Source organism: Lissotriton vulgaris, chromosome 9 (assembly GCF_964263255.1).
Source record: "Lissotriton vulgaris chromosome 9, aLisVul1.2, whole genome shotgun sequence".
NCBI lineage: Eukaryota > Metazoa > Chordata > Amphibia > Caudata > Salamandridae > Lissotriton > Lissotriton vulgaris.
Genome location: NC_141697.1, coordinates 531,500,015 through 531,521,391, shown reverse-complemented (window position 1 = coordinate 531,521,391; position 21,377 = coordinate 531,500,015). Strand labels below are relative to the sequence as shown.

The following is a 21,377-nucleotide window of genomic DNA, read 5'->3' as shown; positions in this document are numbered from 1 at the left end:
GGAAACCGCAACGTAAAGCTAGTTCAAACATCGGCATCTACGTCACCCGAGTGTTTCCAAGTGGAAAGAACATGATACATACGTGTAATGCAACACAGTGTTCTAAATAAAAGGAACTTAAGGATTTAACCACTTGCTATGACGTTTCAATTTCAATAACTTGGATTAATTTGTCAGAGAAAGGTCACCCTACCGAGTGCCTAGTGGCGACGTTGTTCTATTTTAGACAATGCTGAACTTTGTATTTAAAGGATTTACGCCCAGGATCAGATGGCGATACCCACTTGCACCCTACCAAAGATCGAACTGGATTAACAGAACAAATCACAGATTAACTACAGAGTACCACAAAAAAAATATTGAATTTCTGATTATGTGAGAGCAGGATGGAGGCTCTAGACTGGGAGTTCGGTTATTATGAGAGGCTAGCCACTGATAAATACAGTGCCAGGGTGATTTCCTGAGGAATTGATTGGTTACAATAAGCGAGCCGGTCATATTGAGGGCCTAGATCTTTTACAAAGTGGCACTGTTTAAGTTTTAGAAGCTCATGGTTGAGGTTTTTTAAGCTGAGAATAAGATTAAGTAGGGCTTGTCTGTCATGATCCCAGACTCCTACTATGATAAAAACGATAACATTCTTTGTACGCCCCTACGTGATAGGGGCACTCCACAACTTTCTATGCAGACTGCCTACAACAAGAGCAAACTCTTCAAGATGAGAAGGGCGCAGACCCTGACCTGCATGAGATGTAATCTTGCAGACAGAATGTTTATCCTCGTGATCTGGGAGTTCCCAGTGGTTAGTGCCTACTGGAGGCTAATTGCAGTTGAACTAGGGGCAGTAATAGACATCACCATACGGCCCCCCACACCCTTACTGACTTTAATATCCTGAATATAACATGCCACGTGGACCACCTGCGTTCCACTGTACTGTCCTGTGCACTAGGCTTCATACTAGCAAAAAGAGTCTTAGCCAAACTGTGGATTAACTAACAAGCACCATCTAAGCAAATGTGGCGCATGGGTGTGAACACCTGCATGGAGGCTAAAAGATTGGTATATAAGGGGAGAGCATGCCCACAGAAATTGGGTAAGGTGTGGAGCAGATGAACAACTCACTTGGGTCTCGACTGGTAAAAGAATTGGTCGCCCAACATCGGCTCTGCCCAACCGAAACAAATGAGCACATTGATGTCAGAGAAGGGTCGTTATGATGGGGTGTGGGAACCCATGGACTACAATGGTGAGCAAACACTGCTCTAAAGTTTGATCGACTGTTGTTCTGTTGAAATCTACCTGCGTCAATGTAAAATTGAATTTGCGTCTTGATTGCAAAGCAATAAAGTTCTTTAAACAAAAAAAGGCTTCTCAGCTGAACTGAAAAGACTAGGAGCAGGGGAAGAGATCTGACATTGTGAAAGGCAAGGAGCAGAAAAGTAGGCCTCTGAAGAGTAAAGCAGAACGTAGTGTCGTGACAGAAAGCTCAAGATTAGGGCTGCAGCCTCTGAGAACTACGATCCTTCCAGGACTGGCAGAAGTGAATCGTGATAGCTGAGCAATAAGATGTGTGGTTAGTCGATGTCAGGCTGGCTCAATCAGTGTTTGGATGTAGTGACATCAATCCAAGCATGTGTATGCAAATAAAAGCTTTTATTGTACAACGTTGCTTTTAAAGTTTTGTTTGCTTCCTCTGTATAAATAGTAACAGGAAACAAAAACGTTTATAGAAACAATATACATTTTGACTCGTGACCTCGTGATTTATGATGTGTTTTTCCATTGTATAATGCCATTTAATATTTGGTTCATTGTTTCATGTCAGTACATGTACTCACTTGAGAGACGCACCCTCAATTTCTCCTGGGTGCACATAACATTGAACCATACTTTAAAGTATTGCTTCAGCCTCTTAAATTTAAATCAGTATTTTTTACTCAAGTCGGCAGCCCTGACAACAGTGTTGTTCAGCAAAAACATTAAACGGCCAAATCGACCGCATATTATATTTATTTTTTGAGTTGACTACTGTATCTTACCAAGGTGTGTTTTTACTTCACAGAAAAGCTATGTCACGAGATTAAAAGAGCTTCGAAACGCCTTAGAGAAGTCTGACTTCTTCAAATCACACGAGGTAAAAGGCTCACATTTATCTCCTTTTTAGCACTGATGAATGGACTTTAAATGTTATGGGGTTTTTCAGTTTCTTTGTAACCTGCAAAAATATTGTGCTTCTTGGCTATTTGTGCAATCCCAACTAGTACAACAAAACGGGTTTCATCAGTTGTTGATTTGAAGTTATTAAAAGAAAGTGGTATGCGGAAGTCTTTTTACGTGTTGCTCGAGGCAGCTTTAGATTTTGTGTGATACCTCATTTATTTAAACATACTGTATTGGCATTATTATTATTCATTATATGAGCGTATGATAATGGTACAATCAATCATTGAACCGGTGGAGCCGGGAAATGTGTATAGAGTTTATCTGCTTGAATAAAGGCGAGACTTTTTGAGGCAGGTGAATATTATAATTGTGGTAGTGTTAGTATTGAAAGTTATTGCCCAATTCCAGGATCCCTAGCTGCAGCTAGTCCCAATGTTATTTGATCTGTCGCTGGCTGGGATCAAATCAAGATCAACAAACTGGGAAGGAATACGGAAAAGAAAAATGAGGAAGGGGGCCCTGACATGCTTCAGCCAGTTTATCTGGAGAAGTAGCAGTTGAAGAAGTAGCTGCTTCTAGCTGGCTTAAGTAATGCAAGTGATCCAGTGGCAGAAGTGGAGGCAGGGGCACTACAATACCTGCTAGCTGCTAGTATGCCAAGCAATGGAGTACATAGGTGTTGTGGAGATGTACTGTTTGATAAGGAAAGGAGATTGATTGCTAAGGCAAACCTGGTATGGAAGGTGCAGCCAGACTTTCTAATACTGGCAATGATTTACAAAAATACGGGTATGAGATATAAGAACCGCACCGATCACTTCTAGTGATTTCACAATAGTCCAAAATATGGGCAGTGCAACGATTCGGAATGTCAAAACCCTAATTAAGATATGAATAAAAAGGAATATTTTAAGAACATTGAAATGGAGTCTGTGCATTACATTTAAAATCAGAGCTTAAGGCGGAATCTGGCAACCTAGTCGAAAATAATGGTGAAACACACTATTTGGGTCGTGCTGATCATTTGTGTAGACTTTCTACTAATGCATCCCAGACCCTAGCTATGGTGCATCTGCGCTGGCCCCCTCTAGATTCCTCCCCGTGAAGGGCTTTGTTTTCAGCATCTGCCCATTTAATGAAGGCATTTTGCGGTGATAGTTTGCTATGAGGAGAGCAAGGTTGGCAAAACGAGACACACTTGATCTTTTTTGGATGACGAATAAACACTAACAGCCACTGAAATCCACTCCAGGGGAATAGGTTTTATAGTGAGGGAAGAAAGTAACTCAACACCCTGTGCCAAAAATATCCCAAGGAGAGACATTCGCAGAGCAATTGAAGGGGGGGGGGGGGGCAGTGCTGGGGGGGTTGTCATCTGGCTGTGTAAAATAAAATATTGTGTGTTAGATTTAAATTTGACAGTACGCAAGACCAAAATGTGGAAAAACACTGGGATCTGACCACTCATTTGTTGGCGGAGCACTATACCCACCTCCACCTCTATACCCACCTCCACCTCCTGATACTGGCTCAGTAATAAAAACACTATACACATGTAAGAGAGGAGAGCTTTATAGAACCAGTTGATATGTCTGCATCCCAAGCCCGTGGTGTAAAGGAATTGTATGAATGCATGTATCTCTGGTTCAGTATCTTCAGTGGACCAGCACCGATGGAGTGAGTGCTGAATTGAACAATGCACAAGGAGCTGCCCCCAGTGTTGTAAGAATTTCTGCAACGCAGTAAAAGGAAGCAGACTAGCCCCATAAAACAGGTCCCTTATGGTAGAAAGATCGGAGCTATGCAAATGTTGTAAATGCTGCTCACCCGCTCGCTTTCCCAACGCCGTTGATTGTCGTTGCAGGCTCACACCGTAGACACCAGACTCCCCTGAGCCGTGTCTCCACTCTCCCGCTCCACAATTACCTGACTGGCTTAAAACGGCCTAAAGTAAGCTGCAGACAGCGGGGTCACGAGTGGGAATGGAGCGGAGGGGAAAATATAAGCTGAGAGTCCAGAGACTGTAGACCGGCGTGGGGTTTAGGACTTGTGCATAGGCAGTTTAATGGTCATTTGCCTCTACAGTACCCTCGGACCTGACCATATTTGGAAGGTAAATGAAAGTGGTCCAAACTGAGCTGAATAGGTTACTGGCTCAGACCAGCAACAGGAATCATTAAAAAAAAAGTGAAAACACAACAAGCAACTTGGAAGAGGCAGAGGAAACCAGCCGGCAGGGGCAAGGTAGCTCCTCAACCCCTCAGTGGGCGGGATAGCAAACATAGAGCTCTTGCATGCAGGCCAAACTTTGAACCTGGTGGTATCACAGAGTAGGCCACAATTGAGAGTATTGAACTGCTAGGACCAGTCAAGTGAGAAGCCATCCTCTGGATACTTGCATGTAGCACATGCACCTCTTACACCATGTCCACCTGCAGGGTAAATGCAAAGGGTGGGTTCTATCACCGGGACTGTTCTCAAAGGGGGTGGGGTAGACTCCCCATGGCAACGCCAAAGCTCAAGCACTTTATACAGAAGGACCATCTGAATGTACGAGGTGCACTTTTGGGCTAGATTTGATTTCACTTTTAGCTTTTACTTCTTGGAGGTAGCTGCCAGACAGGAAACACAGATGCATTGGCTTCCCTTTCCACCTTTTATTGTACTTTGTTTGCTTACAAGTGAATTTGCAATCATTTTAGGTAAGTATGCAATTGTTTTCATTCATTTCTTTCTTTCATTCATTCATTTATGTTGTACATTTCTCTGCCATACGGGAACCTGTGGTTCAGAAATGCCCAGGAAAGTCATCACTGGGGCTCAGGGTGTAATCCTCCTGGTGAAGTGCAAAGCCTCGGTGTCACACCACAAGGCAGTTTGAAGGAGGAAGGGATGAGCATGGACCCAACGGGAACCAATAACCAGAAGGCCTTTTAATTTGTGAGGCTGGAAAGGGTGCGCCTCAGCAAGTCTTTTCAAGGGGCAGGCCCGAAAACAATCTGCTCAGCCATCACAATTGGGCTGAGAGGAAGCAGAGCTCGCAGTCGGGTGCCCCCATGCCACCTCCCCAGTTGGTAGAAGTAGTTAGGCTAAGGTCACCCTGAGCCCCAGAGTGTGCCAAATAAGCTCTCCAGAGATTTTGTCCAGATTGCGAAAGAACTTGCTCTGCAAAGTGATTGGGAGATTTGTGAAGTAATATACAAGTTGGTGGATCACCATCTTCAAGAGGGCAATTCGACCCACTGGGGCTAGTGGGAGCGTTTTCCAAAAAAAAGCTTCCCGAGAGGCAAGGGCAAACATTGCTCTTAGGGAAATGCATTTGTTCTTTCAATTTTAACAGTTACAGATTGATATCGCTTTTCAGAATATTTGGAATTACACAGTGAATACTCTTATGATTACTTTCGGATTATTTTGCAAAAGTGCTCACTTTTCCTCATACGTTAGCATTTCTACATAGAACGCTTTCTATACCCAAAATCTCCTACGATGAGTCTCTATTCGAGGCAAAATGATTATCGAACTCGGAGGTAAGTATTTGACTGACAAGGTTGTAGTTTTGCGGTTAGGACCAAGGTTCCCCAAGGTACAAGTGGACACTCTAGTTGCACAACCAGCGGCACTGGGGCAGCCGGGTGCAGAGTGCATGGGCACAACGTCAGCCACTGGGCTAAGGGGGACTTTGGTTGGGCACTGGGGCAGCCGGGTGCAGAGTGCATGGGCACAACGTCAGCCACTGGGCTAAGGGGGACTTTGGTTGGGGTCTGCTGGCAAGCAGGCCCCTTTGGTGTTGGAGCAAAACTCCCAAGGTTGCGGTCAGCACTGCAGGGGCAAACAGCCAACATAAGAACTGCACCACCAGCGGCACAGAGTCAACTGGGTGCAGGAAGTAAAGCGGACGTCAGGGTCTTTGGGCTTCTCAGTGGAGACCGTTGGATTTGGGAAGCTGCAGGCTCGGTCAGGAGAACTTCTTGGAGGCGACCCACAGCTAGCAAGGTGATTTCGGATATGGGAGGATGCTTGGACATCGTCGATTGGGCCACCCAAAGCCGGGAAGGCGTTGAGTGCTGGGGTGTTTTAGGCGTTGATTTCTTTGGACTGGAATCGGTCGTGGTCGACTTCAGTTGGATAGAAGCGGTCGGACTTTCTGGACCGATTCGGTCAAGGTAACAGTTGTCTTACCGCCTTCAGTTGTGGATGGGGGGGCTCTTCAAGTAAAGGCTGCAGGTTTAGTTTCACAGCTTGTGGGAGGCCAGGGGTCACCAGATCCCAACTAAGGATCGCGGTGGGAACCTCTTTGTAGTATGGGGCCACTCAGCCTCAGCCTGTTGTGGCCGGGTGCAGAGTCCGTATTCTGGCGGTTAGTCTTTGGTTTGAGCAAGTCCGGTGCTCACAGGAGGCAGTCTGTTAGTTGAGTGCAGGGCAGGTCCTCTGGGGGTCTGCTGCTGCTAGACACGCTGGTTTCTTCGCTGTAGGCAGGTTGTGGTTGGGACAGGCCGGTAGGGCTGAGGCTAAGTCGGTTGGTGTCCTCTGTTTCTTCCTGGGTCAGCATGGCTCTTCGGTCCTTCTTCCTTCTTCCTCATATCTGAGCAGGCAAGGTTCAGGGTCGCCCCTAAATAGTACATTTAGATGCGTTAAAGGGGTGTGTAGGTAGGGACCAGTGGGTCCCTTCCTTGTGGTGGGTACACCCCCTATTATATTACCCTCCAGTGGGAAAGGGCATGAGCCTCTTCATAATTGGCGTAGTCCCTTCATCTTCAAGATGGAGCGGACTGAGATGTGTGCTTCACCTTGCTTTCTTCACCTAAGGGGTAGGGTTGACAACGGTGGGCGCACCTCTTCCTAGCTTGGATTTCCCACCGATTCTCCCGCCAAAGTGGAGTTTCAGAACCGGTGGGAGCCTGTTGCTTGGAGTCAGGACAGCGTCCAAAGCAGGCCTTTAAAGCTTCCCCTTTCGTTGGCGCAGCCCATCCTGGTGGAGAAGGCATGACACCTCTGCCCAGGATGAGCTTTGTTTCTGGACTCGGAGAGCGGCGGCCCACAACCCCGTGGTCCAGAAACCTCTCTGGTGGTGGCAATGGCGGGCAGTCATTCAGAAACCACACCAGGTCTGGTCGATTTTCAGGGGGCATCTCTAAGATGCCCTCTGAGTGTGTTTTACATTAAATCCCACACTGGCATCAGTCTGGGTTTAATGTGCTGAGACGTTTGCTACCAAATTACCCAGTTTTTAGGCCTCGCCTCTCAATGCGCATGCGCATTGAGCAGATCGAGACAATAGCGACTTAAACAGACTTTACCCAACTGGGCGATTTGGTGCTGTGCCCGTGCGCTTTTAGGTCAATGCGCAAGCGCATTGACCTAAAATGCGCGTGCACATCATCAAATCGCCATCTGTTCCCTCAGCCGCACTACTCCTACACCTTTGAAGTGAAGCTTAGCTTCACTTCAAAGGCCCCTGCAGCTTCACACCCTCATCGCCACTCTCCCCGCTCCGCCCCCTCCCCTGCCCGCCGTGTCGCATTTCTCCTCCCCCCTCCCCACAGCAATGCCCTCCGTCTTGTTAGCGTTTTGCTTCGTACTAGTGGGTGGCCTGTATATTAATGTATGCTGGCATGTGGTGGCATGGTGGACATCTGTGAAATGCCCCAGCCTCTGTATAGGGTGTTCTGGCTGCATCTGCATCTGCACTTACACCTGGCTAAGAATCCTTCTCGTCCATTGATCGGGGATTCGTGCATTAATTTGCTGCTTAAACTGCTGGAGATCTGTCTGCTTCACATTGAGTTCGCCCCCCAAACCACTATACACAAATTGAGAGGCTGTCGGACGCTAGCTAGACCTTCCCAGCCAGTACAGTGTGCAGGTGTTGTCTCGACTTGTAGCCGAGCTGCCAAATCCACAACCTGCGGCTCTTTCTCGGAGCGGAAAGCACTTTGTCTGGCCACATCTGAGCTTCGTCAGTGTTCATCCTTGAAATAACCCGCCTGAATGTCTTGTGCAAGGCCAGGTATGTCTGGGACCCATCCGCATCGACTGGGGCTCGGGAAGTTGTAAATATTCAAGAAATCTGACCCCCCACCTAAGACCATTTCCTAAGTAGTACAAGCTGACTCATTTACAGATTGTCTGATTGTGACAACAGGAATTGTCCAATGTGAAGCTGCCTAGTTTCTTGCTGTTCATGGCAAAGCTGGTGCATTGCTTCGCCACATGTTCTGCTGTGTCATAGTAAATCCTGTGAAATTAAGGTTGAGACCTTGAATTTACAGCTTCAGCCTTCGCAGTCCAACATACCTGAACTATAATCTCCGCAAAGGCCAAAAATAACCATTTTGCTAAGCCTGAAAAAATTGTTTCACTCTTCCTATAGGAATTCATTCTTAGAAACTGATGCGAGTTTATTTTGTTTATAGTCAAGGAAGGACAAAAAGTAAGCACTTGTGAACACTGTTCTGTCTTTCAGGTGGAATAACCATGCTGAAAGATAAATTGCAGCCCAGTTTTATTTGATATCCTGTACAAGCGCGGTCCGCTTCGGATGTGCTTGGTACCGTGTCTCGTTTTTTTTTCCATTAGTTGTGTTTGTGCCTACAAGAGTTCTGCAGCATGCGGCTGTAATGATCAGATCTACTCTTTAAATACATTGCTGTGTCTGAACAGTGCATGCACAGAGACTTCACACTGTAGGAGTTTCACCCCTCTTCACCTCCTAAACCCTGATTTTATTGCTGCACTGCCCTAGCCATTGGAGTGTTCCGACCTACGGAGGTATTCATTTATTTATTTACTAAATTGTACAAGCGAGGTCCGCTTCGGATGCGCTTGGTTATTTATTTATTTAATCAGTTGCACAAGCGTGGTCTGCTTTGGCTGTGCTTGTATATTTATTTATTTAATTAGTTGCACAAGTGCTGTCCGCTTCGGCTGCACTTGCTTATTTTTTTTTTCATTAGTTGTGTTTGTGCCTACAAGAGTTCTGTAGCATGCGGCTGTAATGAAGAGATCTACTCTTTAAATACATTGCTGTGTCTGGACAGTGCATGCACAGAGACTTCACACTGTAGGAGTTTCACCCCTCTTCATCCTCCTAAACCCTGGTTTTATTGCTGCACAAAATTGGCTTGCTTGGATTGACATTCTGAAGGCTAGTACTGATAAAATCTTTTTTAAAGGATTTAAAGGAACAGCGTGCCGTCCGTCACTGGCCCCCACTCTCATATTGTGTGTTGCTGTGAACATCATGTAATGAAGTACAGTCACAGGGGAATTGAAAAGGTACTATATTTACAGGATTCCCACAGACTTTTACTACATCGCCCTGCCAGGGCTGCAGCTGCTCGGCATGGTGTGCCCGTGCAGACTCAACCCACCACACCCCGAGCTCTGGCTTTTCAAGCTAGTTTGCAGGAGGAACTCGCTTCTTGGTCTCCCTCTCCCCATCTCCCCCTCTACCTGCTCTCCTCTCTCTCTCCCTCCCTCTCTCTCTCCCCTCTCTCTCCCCTCCGTCCTTCGCTCTCGTCCTCCGCCTCTCTTCTTCCCCTCCCTCTCTCCCTCTCTCCCTCTACCCTCTCCTTTTCCCTCTCTCCCTTTCCCTCTCTTCCCTCTCCTCTCTCCCCGTCTCTCTCTCCTCTCTCCCCCTCTTTCTTTCCTCTCTCCCCCTCTCTCTCCCCTCTCCCTCTCTTTACCCTCCCCCTCTCCCTGCTCTCCTTTTTCTCCCTCTCCCCATCTCCCCCTCTGCCTGCTCTCCTCCCTCTCTCCCTCCCCCCTCTCTCCCCTCCGTCCTTCGCTCTCGTCATCCCCCTCTCTTCTTCCCCCTCTCTTCTTCCCCTCCCTCTCGCCCTCTACCCTCTCTCCTTTTCCCTCTCTCCCTTTCCCTCACTTCCGTCTCACTCTCTCCCTTTCCCTCTCTTCCCTCTTCTCTCTCTGTCTTTCTCCTCTCTCCCCCTCTCTCTCCTCTCTCCCTCTCTTTACCCTCTCCCTGCTCTCTCCCTCTCCCTGCTCTCCTTTTTCTCCCTCTCCCCATCTCCCCTTCTGCCTGCTCTCCTCTCTCTCTCCCTCTCTCCCTCGCCTCTCTCTCCCCTCCGTCCTAGGCTCTCGTCCTCCCCCTCTCTTCTTCCCCTCCCTCTCTCCCTCTACCATCTCTCCTTTTCCCTCTCTCCCTTTCCCTCACTTCCCTCTCACTCTCTCCCTTTCCCTCTCTTCCCTCTCCTCTCTCCCCGTCTCCGTCTCTCTCCCCCTCTCTCTCCCCCTCTCTCTCCCCCTCTCTCTCTCCTCTCTCCCCCTCTCTTTCCTCTCTCTCCATCTCTCTCCTCTATCCATCTCTTTACCCTCTCCCTCTCCCTGCTCTCCTTTTTCTCCCTTTCCCCATCTCCCCCTCTGCCTGCTCTCCTCTCTCTCCCTCTCTCCCTCCCCTCTCTCTCCCCTTCGTCCTTCGCTCTCTTCCTCCTCCTCCTCTCTTCTTCCCCTCCCTCTCTCCCTCTACCCTCTCTCCTTTTCCCTCTCTCCCTTTTCCTCTCTCCCCTCTCTTCCCTCTCCTCTCTCCCCGTCTCCGTCTCTCTCTCCCCCTCTCTCTCCTCTCTCCGCCCTCTCCCTCTCCCTGCTCTCCTTTTTTTCCCTCTCCCCATCTCCCACTCAGCACCACCACAGCACCACTCTGCACCACCACAGCACCACTCTGCACCACCACAGCACCACTCTGCACCACCACAGCACCACTCTGCACCACCACAGCACCACTCAGCACCACCACAGCATCACTCAGCGCAGCCACAGCATCACTCAGCGCAACCACAGCATCACTCAGCGCAACCACAGCATCACTCAGCGCAACCACAGCATCACTCAGCGCAACCACAGCATCACTCAGCGCAACCACAGCATCACTCAGCGCAACCACAGCATCACTCAGCGCAACCACAGCATCACTCAGCGCAACCACAGCATCACTCAGCGCAACCACAGCATCACTCAGCGCAACCACAGCATCACTCAGCGCAACCACAGCATCACTCAGCGCAACCACAGCATCACTCAGCGCAACTCACAGCATCACTCGGCGCAACCACAGCATCACCACAGCATCACTGGTTCAAATATGTTCTCTCAATGTTTCAAGCTTTATTACAAATGTCAAAAAAGATGTTAATATTTCACTTCTGTTCTTGGATTTTCGTCACAATAAAAAACACTGAACATAATCTTCACTAAAGTTATTTACAAAAGTTTAAGCTATTGCCATTATAAATTACAATCACTTTTATTTAAGTAATAATTATTTTAAAAAGTTAAAAGCCATTGTTATTTGTAATATCAATACATCTAAGTCACGTAAATACAAAACATGTTGCATTACAAATGCTATAGGTGTCACATTTGCGAAAGTTATAACTATTGGCATTGTAAATGACAAAGCTATTAATTTAAATATTTTAAAAAACAACACATAAATAAAAAAAAGTCATTTATAAGACCAATAGCTCAAACTTTCGTAATGCGAGACCTATTGCATTTCCAATGCTTGTTAATAAAACCATTATGGAGCTGTGGAGTTGGTAGTGACCAACTCCCAGACCATATATTCTTTGTGGCTTTACTACACTTATAATAATGTCTGTGAATGGACTTGTACACTGTAGGGGTGGAGGGCGCATGCCAATGTACACTCACCTTAGGACTAGTGCACCCTGCTAGAGGAGTCCGTTATCTAGGCCTTGGGCAGTGGATTGTAGGCATGGCACCCAGGGGTGTGTGCCATGTCGACTTTTCACTTTTCTCTGCACCAAAACACGCAGCCTACTGTGGTAGAGTGTGTGGGTTAAGGTGCAGGGCCTCTAAGGGTGGCACAATTAGTGCTGCAGCCCTCCAAGGCCTTCCTTGGTCACAATGCCTTTGGTACACATGGTACCTTTTACAAGGGGCTTGCCTGTGGCCAGGGATGGGCAAACTGTGGATACAAAGGTACAGTTTTGGAAAAGAACACAGACCCTGGGAACCTGATTGGCAGGGACCCAGGCCACATAGTCAGGTTGCATCAGATGCCAGGAACAAATGGGGGTAAACATTCAAAGAAAGGGCACTTTACTACAAGTTGGTTCTAACTTTCTTAATGTGTTCACTCTTTGAACCATTACATAATTGTCCCTTAAGGTTCCTCACGTTTAAAATAATCTGTTTGGTTGCAATCACGTCCGCTAGGAGGGTGAGTGAGTTCCAGGCTCTTAGCTCCAAGCCTCCGTTTACATCATTCCATGCAGATAAGATGGTTCTTAGGACCAGAGCTGCTTTCCTGCCTAAGATTGTCACTCCTTTCCACTCAGGGCAGTAAAACACCTTACCCACTTCTACCCTCACTCTTCAAAGAAGGAGGAGAGATTACATTGCCTGGACCCCAAGAGGGTGGTCAGTTTCTACCTGGATAGAACCAAGGACTTCAGGTTGGACGATCAACTCTTCATGGGATATGTGGGCAAGATAAAGGGCTAGGCAGTTCACAAAAGAACGCTGTCCAGGTGGATCATCCTCTGTATCAAGATCTGCTACGCGTTGGCAAATAAGGAGCCTCCTGCAGTTATTTGCTCTAATTCTACCAGGGCCAAGTCTTTTTCTTCGGTTTTAGCTAGAGGTGTCCCTGTGGCAGACATCTGCAAGGCTGCAACTTGGGCCTCCCTCCACAATTTTGCGAAGCACTATTGCTTAGATTCGAAGGTGAGGAGTTTCGGCCATTTTGCACGTTCTGTGCTGCAGGATTTTTTGGTATAGGCAGCCAGGCACCCTCCACCGGGAGCGGGACTGCTTGGGGATTCAATTCAAAAGGTGAGGAATCCACAGGCAGATGTATCCATCAAAAGAATAAGTCACTCACTTTCTGTAACCCTTTTTCTGGTGAATATAGTATCTGCCTGTGGATTCCTCACGGACACACCCGCCTCACCATTGCCTTTCTGCTTATGACAAAAAATAGTCAGTGTATATCTTATGTGACTTCTTATTGAAATCATTTGATGCTTGGCACTAGGAAATGTCTATGATGAAGAATAACTAGTTTTGACTGTGTTTGTACACTGTGTATACTTGTGAAAATATTGTCGATTTACACGTTCACCTCGAAGGCACAGATAAAATGGGTGGAACTGACGTCAGCACTCCGACAAAGTCTTCTTATGGCTCCGATGACATCACGCGGAGTCTTTTCCGCAGCCGTTCCGTTGTGAAGTCCTCGTTGACGTGGGAGAACTGAGGAGAAAAGTTTCTGTGGAATGCTTCGCATTGGGGTAATTCTAAAGGTGTTGCATCCACAGGCAGATACTGATCCACCAGAAAAAGCATTACCGAAGGTAAGTAACTTGTTCTTTTCTGCAAAAATCATCCCAACTTGCTGCTAGAGCCGAAATGCACTCTTCTCCTCTGTTAGTAACTTATTGGTTAAGAAGCTAGTTGACAATCATGTTATATAGAGGTACAGAAGATATGAAAAGTTTGTATTGTGTAAAAAAAATGAAAATTTGTGGTCTTCATTTTATTTTTAATAACACGTTTTATTGAATTTTCGTGGTACCAGGTGGGCTGTAGCCCTACATACATACATACATACATACATACATACATTGGCACAGAGATAGTCCGGATATACAGAGTTGGTATACATTTTTAACCGCAATTGACATACATAAAACAACAAGAACTTTGCGCAGACAGTACCAAAGCCCATACATTACATTTAAGGAGGTCTAGGTGGGTACTCGAACATGCAGTAATGGAGCGTAGTGTGTGTCCTGGATTGGTCAGGGAAGTGGAGGTAACTTCAACCATCAGGGCGTCTGAGAAGGGAGGGGGGGGGGGAGGTCTATACCCCTGTATGCAGTCCATCAGGACCATTTTTTCCTACGCTTCCGGGAGCAGCCTCGCGCCTGGAATACTGCGAGCTCAGCGCCCATACATCTGTCCAGTTCCTTTCTCCATTTCCCCACCGTTGGGGCGGGGGGGCCTTTCTATAATTGGGCAATGTCCACCTTCTATAATTGGGCAATGTCCTGTTTAGGGATAGTAAGGGACAGGAAGAGCAGGTGGTGCTCTTTGCACCGATTCTCCCCTATCCCGTCAGTGTTGTGTAGTAGGAACAATTTAGGGTCATGTGGGAGATCCCAGGCTAATACCCTTCCTAGACATGTAGAGACTTTACGCCGGAAGGGTTGTAAAGCTGTGCAGCACCACACTGTGTGTATGAAGGTTCCCACAGCACCTTCGCAGCGTAGACCTTGGGGAGATTTGATGACCCCATCCTCCATAGACGGAGTCTTGTATAGTATACTCGGTGTACATATTTGAATTGAATGAAGTGACACCGCTGCTCCCCGGGGCTAGCTATGGCCTCAGCCCAGTCATCGTCCGTTAAGTCAGGTATGTTGTCTTGCCACGCCCTTCTGGTCTTGTGTAGTGTAGTTTTGGAATGTGTTGTTAGTGTCTGATGGCCCCGCCTGAATTTATTGGCACCCAGCTCCCCCATGAGGAGACGGGCTTCGATGGGATGGAACTGTATCTAGCGTTAGGATCCTGGGGGTCAGGGCATGGCGCAGTTGAAGATATTTATAAAACTGTGACTTGTGCAGCTGGAATTCTGTCTGTAACTGCTGGAAAGATTTTAAAGTGGTCGCCTTCATAATATGTCCCACTGTGGATATGCCCACCAGGTCCCATTTGCGGAATCCCGTCAGGGCCGCAATCTGGCGCAATTGGCTTCCGTGGCAAAGGGGGGGTCGCTTTGGTCCATCGACCCCGCCACGCCATTTGCCTAACAACGTACCGCCAGAGCCGAATCACCGTCTTACAAGCATGGGGCAGGAAGTCTAGGTTCTGCACACTATAAAGTAACTGAAGGAGAGGGCACCCTCCACTGCTGTGTGTTCCAGTGCAAATGCCGGGTCCAAAGGTGAACAGTACCACCAGTCATTTCTAATCAGTAAGTGAGAGGTGGCATAGTAGGAAAATGTATCAGCCGCTGCGCTACCTCAACAGTAAGTCCATTGCGCACAGGTTTGTTGCGCGACCCGGACTGCCCCACAATTCCATAACAATTTGTTGTGGATGGCGTTAATATTTGCGAACCAAGATTGTGTTATATGGTATGGCACGTTTTGTAACCAATACGGCAATCTAGGTATGGAGACCATCTTAAAAATCACTGAGCGTCCATACAATGAAAGTGAGAGGACCATATTGTCGTCTTATCTAGGAGACTGGTGAGAAGGGGATTAATGTTATGTGCCCATGAGGTCTTTGGGCAGGGCGACATAAAAATACCTAAATACTTAAGCCCCCTGTCGCGTGGGTCAGTTGGGCCACCCATGTGCCTCTGCCCTGATTGCCGCACACCGAGAATAGAACAGATTTTCAACGATTAGTATGGAGTCCGGTGGTCTGCCTGAAAACCTGGAGGATCTGCAGGATATGTGTTCATGAGATCCATGGGTCCGTCATGAAAAGGATATCGTCCACGTATAGCGCGATGCGGTCGGGGCGCAACCGCGGCCACACAAACCCCTGAAGCACTGGATCACCGTGCACCCAAGCCGCCAAAATGGTTCTACTGCTAAGGGAAATAAAAATGGAGATAGGGGGCAGCACTGCCGCGTACCACGACCGATGGGTAATGGGGCCGAGATATGACCAGCAATGCACACAGAGGCAGTGGGGTCCGTATATAACAGTCGAGCATATGCCAGGAAATGCGGGCCGAAATTGACCGCTTCAAGGAGCTGCAAAAGATACACCCACCTAAGGGAGTCAAAGGCCTTGTCCGTATCTGCAAGTAATATAGCCTCGGACGCCATAACGCTGGGGCCAATGCGATGGCGTTGTGAACCCGACGGATTTTGTCTAGTGGCCCGATGCAGCATAAAGCCAGATTGATCTGGGTGAATTAGGTCTAGTAGACAGGTGCGCAGGCGATCAGCTAGGACCTTGCCCAGTAGTTGGGGCTCAAAGTTAATCAGAGAGAGAGGCCTGTATGAGGACGGTCCTTCCGGAGGACGGCCTGGCTTCAGGAAAAGAACGATCTTGGCTTGCCGCCAATCCTGGGGCAACTGACGTTGTTTGAGTGCTTCGTGTATTGCCTCTAACAGGTGAGGGCTTAAAATGGACATGTGGGACCGGAGGAATTCCACAGGAAATCCATTGGGCCGGGGGCCCGGCCCTGGCGCAGCGCTACAAGCACCGTACTGAGTTAATCAGCCGTAATCGGGGCGTCTAGCTGGTCTCTCATCTGTATTTAATTGTTTATACATCATGCAAGTCAGCACTTTGCCAGTTTATTGTTGCAACTTTCAAAAGCAAGTCATCAACATGGGTATTTGCTATATTTTTCAATAAGGTCCACCCAAACTTTACTCTTGAGCGTGAGGGCATAGAGCAGCCTTTACCAAAAATTTAAGAAAAATCTCACCAGGAACCATTGGCTTTTTATAGAGACAGTATTGTTAGATTTTTGCTGTTTAAAAAGATTCAAAGCATTTTTTTGCAATTGTGTTTGCCAGTGTTATTTTCATTCTTTTTCTTTCTTTCTTGTTCCAAGAAAATATTTAACATTCTCTGTACAACTTGCAAGTAAAACTAACAAAGGTAACTTCAGATACTTTATACAGACAGTTGCACTTGGTCAACATATGTGAATTATAGAATATAAGCGCACTAGAAACTAACCTTGTATATAAATAACTCCATCACTCAACTGATGTGATGTGTAAACTAAATATACATTTTGAAGTCAACTGACACCGTTTCCTTACAAGACCAGACAAGCCTTTTTTTGTTTTAAATAATCTTCTGTATTCTGGTGTTCCTTGTTGCTGTTGACAGATATGGCTTCATTCTGACGATCATGAAATCTAAAACGTTTGTTTCACTTTGCAGGTGGTAGGCAGCTCTTTGCTGTTTGTCCATGACAAGGTAGGACATGCCAAAGTATGGATGATTGATTTTGGAAAAACCGTGATGCTACCAGACAAGCAGACACTAGATCATAGGTTACCTTGGGAGGAAGGCAATCGGGAAGATGGATATCTCTGGGGCCTCGACAACCTCGTCAACATATTTACAGATATGGTGACGGAGTGAAGGGACTGCATTCTCTTTGGCTTCCAGAAAACGTAGAAAGATACCTGGCTATCTTGCTCTCTTCAAGTTAACCCTCAATGAATATCAAGCACCGCTCTGAAACTGGAATCCCATTGGCTTGATACCGAAACGCTACATTGATGTACGAGGGAAGAGAGAGTCGAGGGGTCCTGCTGCACTGAAACCCTACAACTACTTTACTGAAGTACAGGGAACCGGACACCTCTTGGAAATGTCAGTGCAAGGATAAACTTAGCTACAGGACATTCAATGAAATATGCTAAACTTGGATTTTAAATTCACTGGAACAACCTTTAAGTTAACGTACAGGACATTTAGTAGGACTTCATGGACCTTAGTACTAGAGTCTACAAGTGCCCTTGATTTTTATAACTGTCAGTGCATGATCTCTGCTACTTTTTGTTATATTTATACATGCATATATATACATATATATGTTAATATGTGTTAAAGGAAACACTGGAAACATTGTACAGATTTTACTATTGTACAGGGATATGTTATTTAGCTTGTTTTAGGTAATTTACTGAGTATGGTGAGGATTTTTAAAGCGATCTTTTAAAGGGGCTGCTGGGAACATTTAGGTACTTTTAAGGAGGGGTAAAAGTTGATGGCATCTTCACGGTTGCTTATTTCACATACTAATGGAGGGTTAAATGCGCTATCTCTCTTTTGTGCTCATTGCCACCACCATATTTAGAAAATACTCACTGATTAAACGAAAACCCAATTTTTTTAATGATATATTTTAGAGTTTGTGTGCGTCAGCACTTGGAAGACACACACACAGCCCTCATGTCTCAGCTGCAATATTACTGACTCATGTCTGCTGACGAAGGTTTTTTTCTCTACTCAGTCCTTCAGAAGGTTTCAGGCAGCAGCCCATGTTTGCTTCAAATGCTGCATGTTGTATAACCACTGCTCACTGAAAGAAATTGCACCCCAGAATCCTAAAATAAGGGAACATCACTTTCAATTTGTTTTAGCCAAAGTTCCATCTAAACATGCACCTCTCACTGAGTGTACAGTTTTGCAAATTGACTGGAAATTAGGGAGTTTTTCTACTGGCTATTTTTGCTGAATCAAGTAAGTTTAATCAACCGAACTACCAGGTGTAAAGCAAGCATACTGTAATGTAGGCTTCAGTAACGCACACCAATTAAAACCGCTCTAGAAGTTTTATAATAGATATGTGCCTTACTGCAAAGCATTTTGCACACTCATTTTTATTAAATATGCCATTTAGCATTAAACACGGAAAATCCAGTACAGTGTAGGGTGCTTTAAAGAGACAATGCATTGAAAACAAACCAGTACACATGCATGTCTAATTGGGGGTATGTAGGACGGTAGATAGCAAAGCTGTTTGCACATTATACAATTTTTACAAAATATTTCACACTCGAGCTCCAAATGTCTTCAAATGGTCTCATAATGAACCAGAAATGGATGGGGTGCTCATTTCGCTTTTGTGCTTTGATAAGAGAATGGTGACTTTAAGCAATTTGGTTGTGTACTGCTGATCCCAAAAAAAAAAGCAAAGTGCAGTTTTGCAAACTGTAGTTCGTTTGGGCTGCTGCCGATTAGTCAGTGTTAGTATCGTGCAATTATCTCTGAACCTGTCTCAAACTTTAGTTATTATGTCCAAAATGTAACGGTTTTGTACGATGCAAACTGGGTGGTGGTGCACTACCACGGCTCAGATATTTTCCCAAGAAAATTATTTGTAATTGCTTGAATTGAGTTCTTTGACTTGCTTTTGAGTACATTTTCAGCACGCCAGCAGGCTTGTAACACTTTAACATTCCAAGTAATTATGAATAACATAAATGTAGACCTCCCTATCTCATGAATGATATGCATGATAAATTGAAACACTTATATAATTTTGCACATGCAAAAACAAACTACATTTTCTGGTTTGTAGAAGGAGTACAGTGCTTGGATCATCACGACTCTGTTAAGATAGGGATTATGGCCAGCCCAACTACACGACTTTATAAATCTGCTTGGAATTGTGAAGAAAGTTTAACAATGTTTGTTTTTCTGTTGAAAAATCTAGCCAAGTTCTCTTTTTCCTGCTGCTTGATTGAGGGACCAGACCTTCAGTCTTTGGCATTGACGCTCAAATATTACATCACTAGTCATCTCAAAACAAAAAGGGATTTATTTTTGCATCATGATTGCTGAACCAACATGTGTTATATAGGGGCAGAATGGGAAATGTTTGTGCAACATGTGTGTATGCCACTTAGAGATATTTGACTGATATCTTTTATTGGACCTAAAGTCACAACATTAAATGCTGTTTGTACATTCCTTTTTGAGGTGAGTTTTAATATAGCGAAAAATTGGTTTTCAACATCATTGTCTATGTATTTTTACTTTCAGTAGTGTAATATGTAAATATGTGTAATCATTCAGTTTTAGTGGAAAGTCGGCATTACAGCCCGCCTCTGAAGCACAATTTGATTTAAAAACTTGTTGAACGCCAATAATTATCTAAGGAGTTCATGATGGCTTCCAGTGAATGTAATGCTTTGGGCATTCGTAAAAAAAAAAGTCTGTGCGAGTTCTTCATTACCAAGCATTTGAATGTTCTAGTAAGAATGAAGAGAGTTTGGATAGTTGAGGTTGTTTGTGTGGTATTTTACCGCTGGAATACAGGAAAATGTCACTTTGCGTTCCTCCTGCAAAACCGCATGGCTAGTAAAGTCTGCTTGCTAATTGATTTCAACTCCTTTGTTAGTTTCTTTGGAGTGCTCTACAGGTTATTCATGTCACTATTCAGTGTGCCGAATAGGTGCAATACAGAAATATTTATTTATTTTGAGTGTCTTGTATTGCACTATCATCTTGTCTTCTGGATACCACTAAAGCTTCGAAGTGCTGGAGAAGATGAGAAAAGGAACTAGAAAGATAGAAAGTAAGGTAGTAGAAAGATAGAAGTGGGCAAGGAAAAATAACGGGAAAAGTAGACACATTCCAGGAGAGGGGTTGAAGAGTTTGTGGTGCTTCAAGTGCTCTCTGAGTACCTAGGATTAATGGAGAAAAAGGGATAAGTGTTGTGTAGTGTGCTGTCCACGTGCGCCCCTCGCACGTGGACTCTCTTTAGATAACTCTCTCGCGCTGCCCATTGGCTCACAAGCTGATCGAATGTTGACAGGTTGACTGTGGTGGGACAGTTGGTGCGACGTCTGCGACGCGCTTGCACACTTTCAGTGCGATGTCTGTGGGATCTTCACTTTATTTACAATAAACGTACCTTCAACTTCGGATGCTTCCTGTCTTCACTACATTCTTTGTGGCGACTATTTTGAGCTGAGACTTTGAGTCTCAGCTCAAACTTAACAACGACAAGACTGAACTGATGTTATTGGGCAAGAAGACATCATTCAACTCCCCCACGTTATCGCCCCCTTCTATGGGTGCTGGTCCCACCCCAAGAAATGTGATCAAGAGTTTAGGATTCTGGCTAGATGATGATCTTTCATTCAAAGTGCAAGCCAGGAAAACTGCGGCCACCTGTTTCGGCTTGCTAAAATCCATTCGCAAAATCCTGCCTCAACTTCCTGATAGACCCAAAAAAATCCTAAACCAAGCCATGATTTTATCCAGACTTGACTACGGTAATGCGCTCCATCTCGGAGCCCCGGCCTCTGTGATCTGTAAACTCCAGGTAGTCCAAAATTCAGCAGCTAGAATGCTGACGAGCACCAACCATCGCTCCTCAGCCAAGCCAGCGCTAAGATCACTTCATTGGCTACCGATAAAAGAACGGATACACTTTAAGGCCCTCTGTATTGCCCATAAAAATCTGCAAGGCAAAGGCCTCCCGATCCTTACCAATCTGATCAAACCATATAAAATGCCCAGAAACCTCCGCTCCAACGATCTTAACCTGGCACAAGTCAATAGAATCAATAAGGCTCGCGCTGGTGGCCGCCTCTTCTCTTATAACACCTCAAAGTTATGGAACTCCTTACCCCTCCCCCTTCGTCAGGAATCCAATTATCTTTCATTCCGTAAGAAAATAAAAACATGGCTTTTCCCCGGTAACTAATGAAATACTGGATCCC

At 45.8% G+C, this 21,377-nt stretch overlaps 1 protein-coding gene across 1 annotated transcript in view; it reads left to right on the top strand.

Moving 5' to 3' along the window:
- ITPKC (inositol-trisphosphate 3-kinase C) overlaps positions 1 to 19,660 on the top strand; it is a 902,887-nt gene extending 883,227 nt beyond the window's left edge. Inside the window, exons 8-9 of the mRNA XM_086938015.1 lie at positions 2,066 to 2,137; positions 17,074 to 19,660. Of these exons, the coding sequence (XP_086794141.1) occupies positions 2,066 to 2,137; positions 17,074 to 17,277 (276 nt within the window). The 3' untranslated portion in view covers positions 17,278 to 19,660. The remainder of the gene's footprint in view (positions 1 to 2,065; positions 2,138 to 17,073) is intronic.
- The last annotated feature ends 1,717 nt before the right edge of the window (positions 19,661 to 21,377 follow it).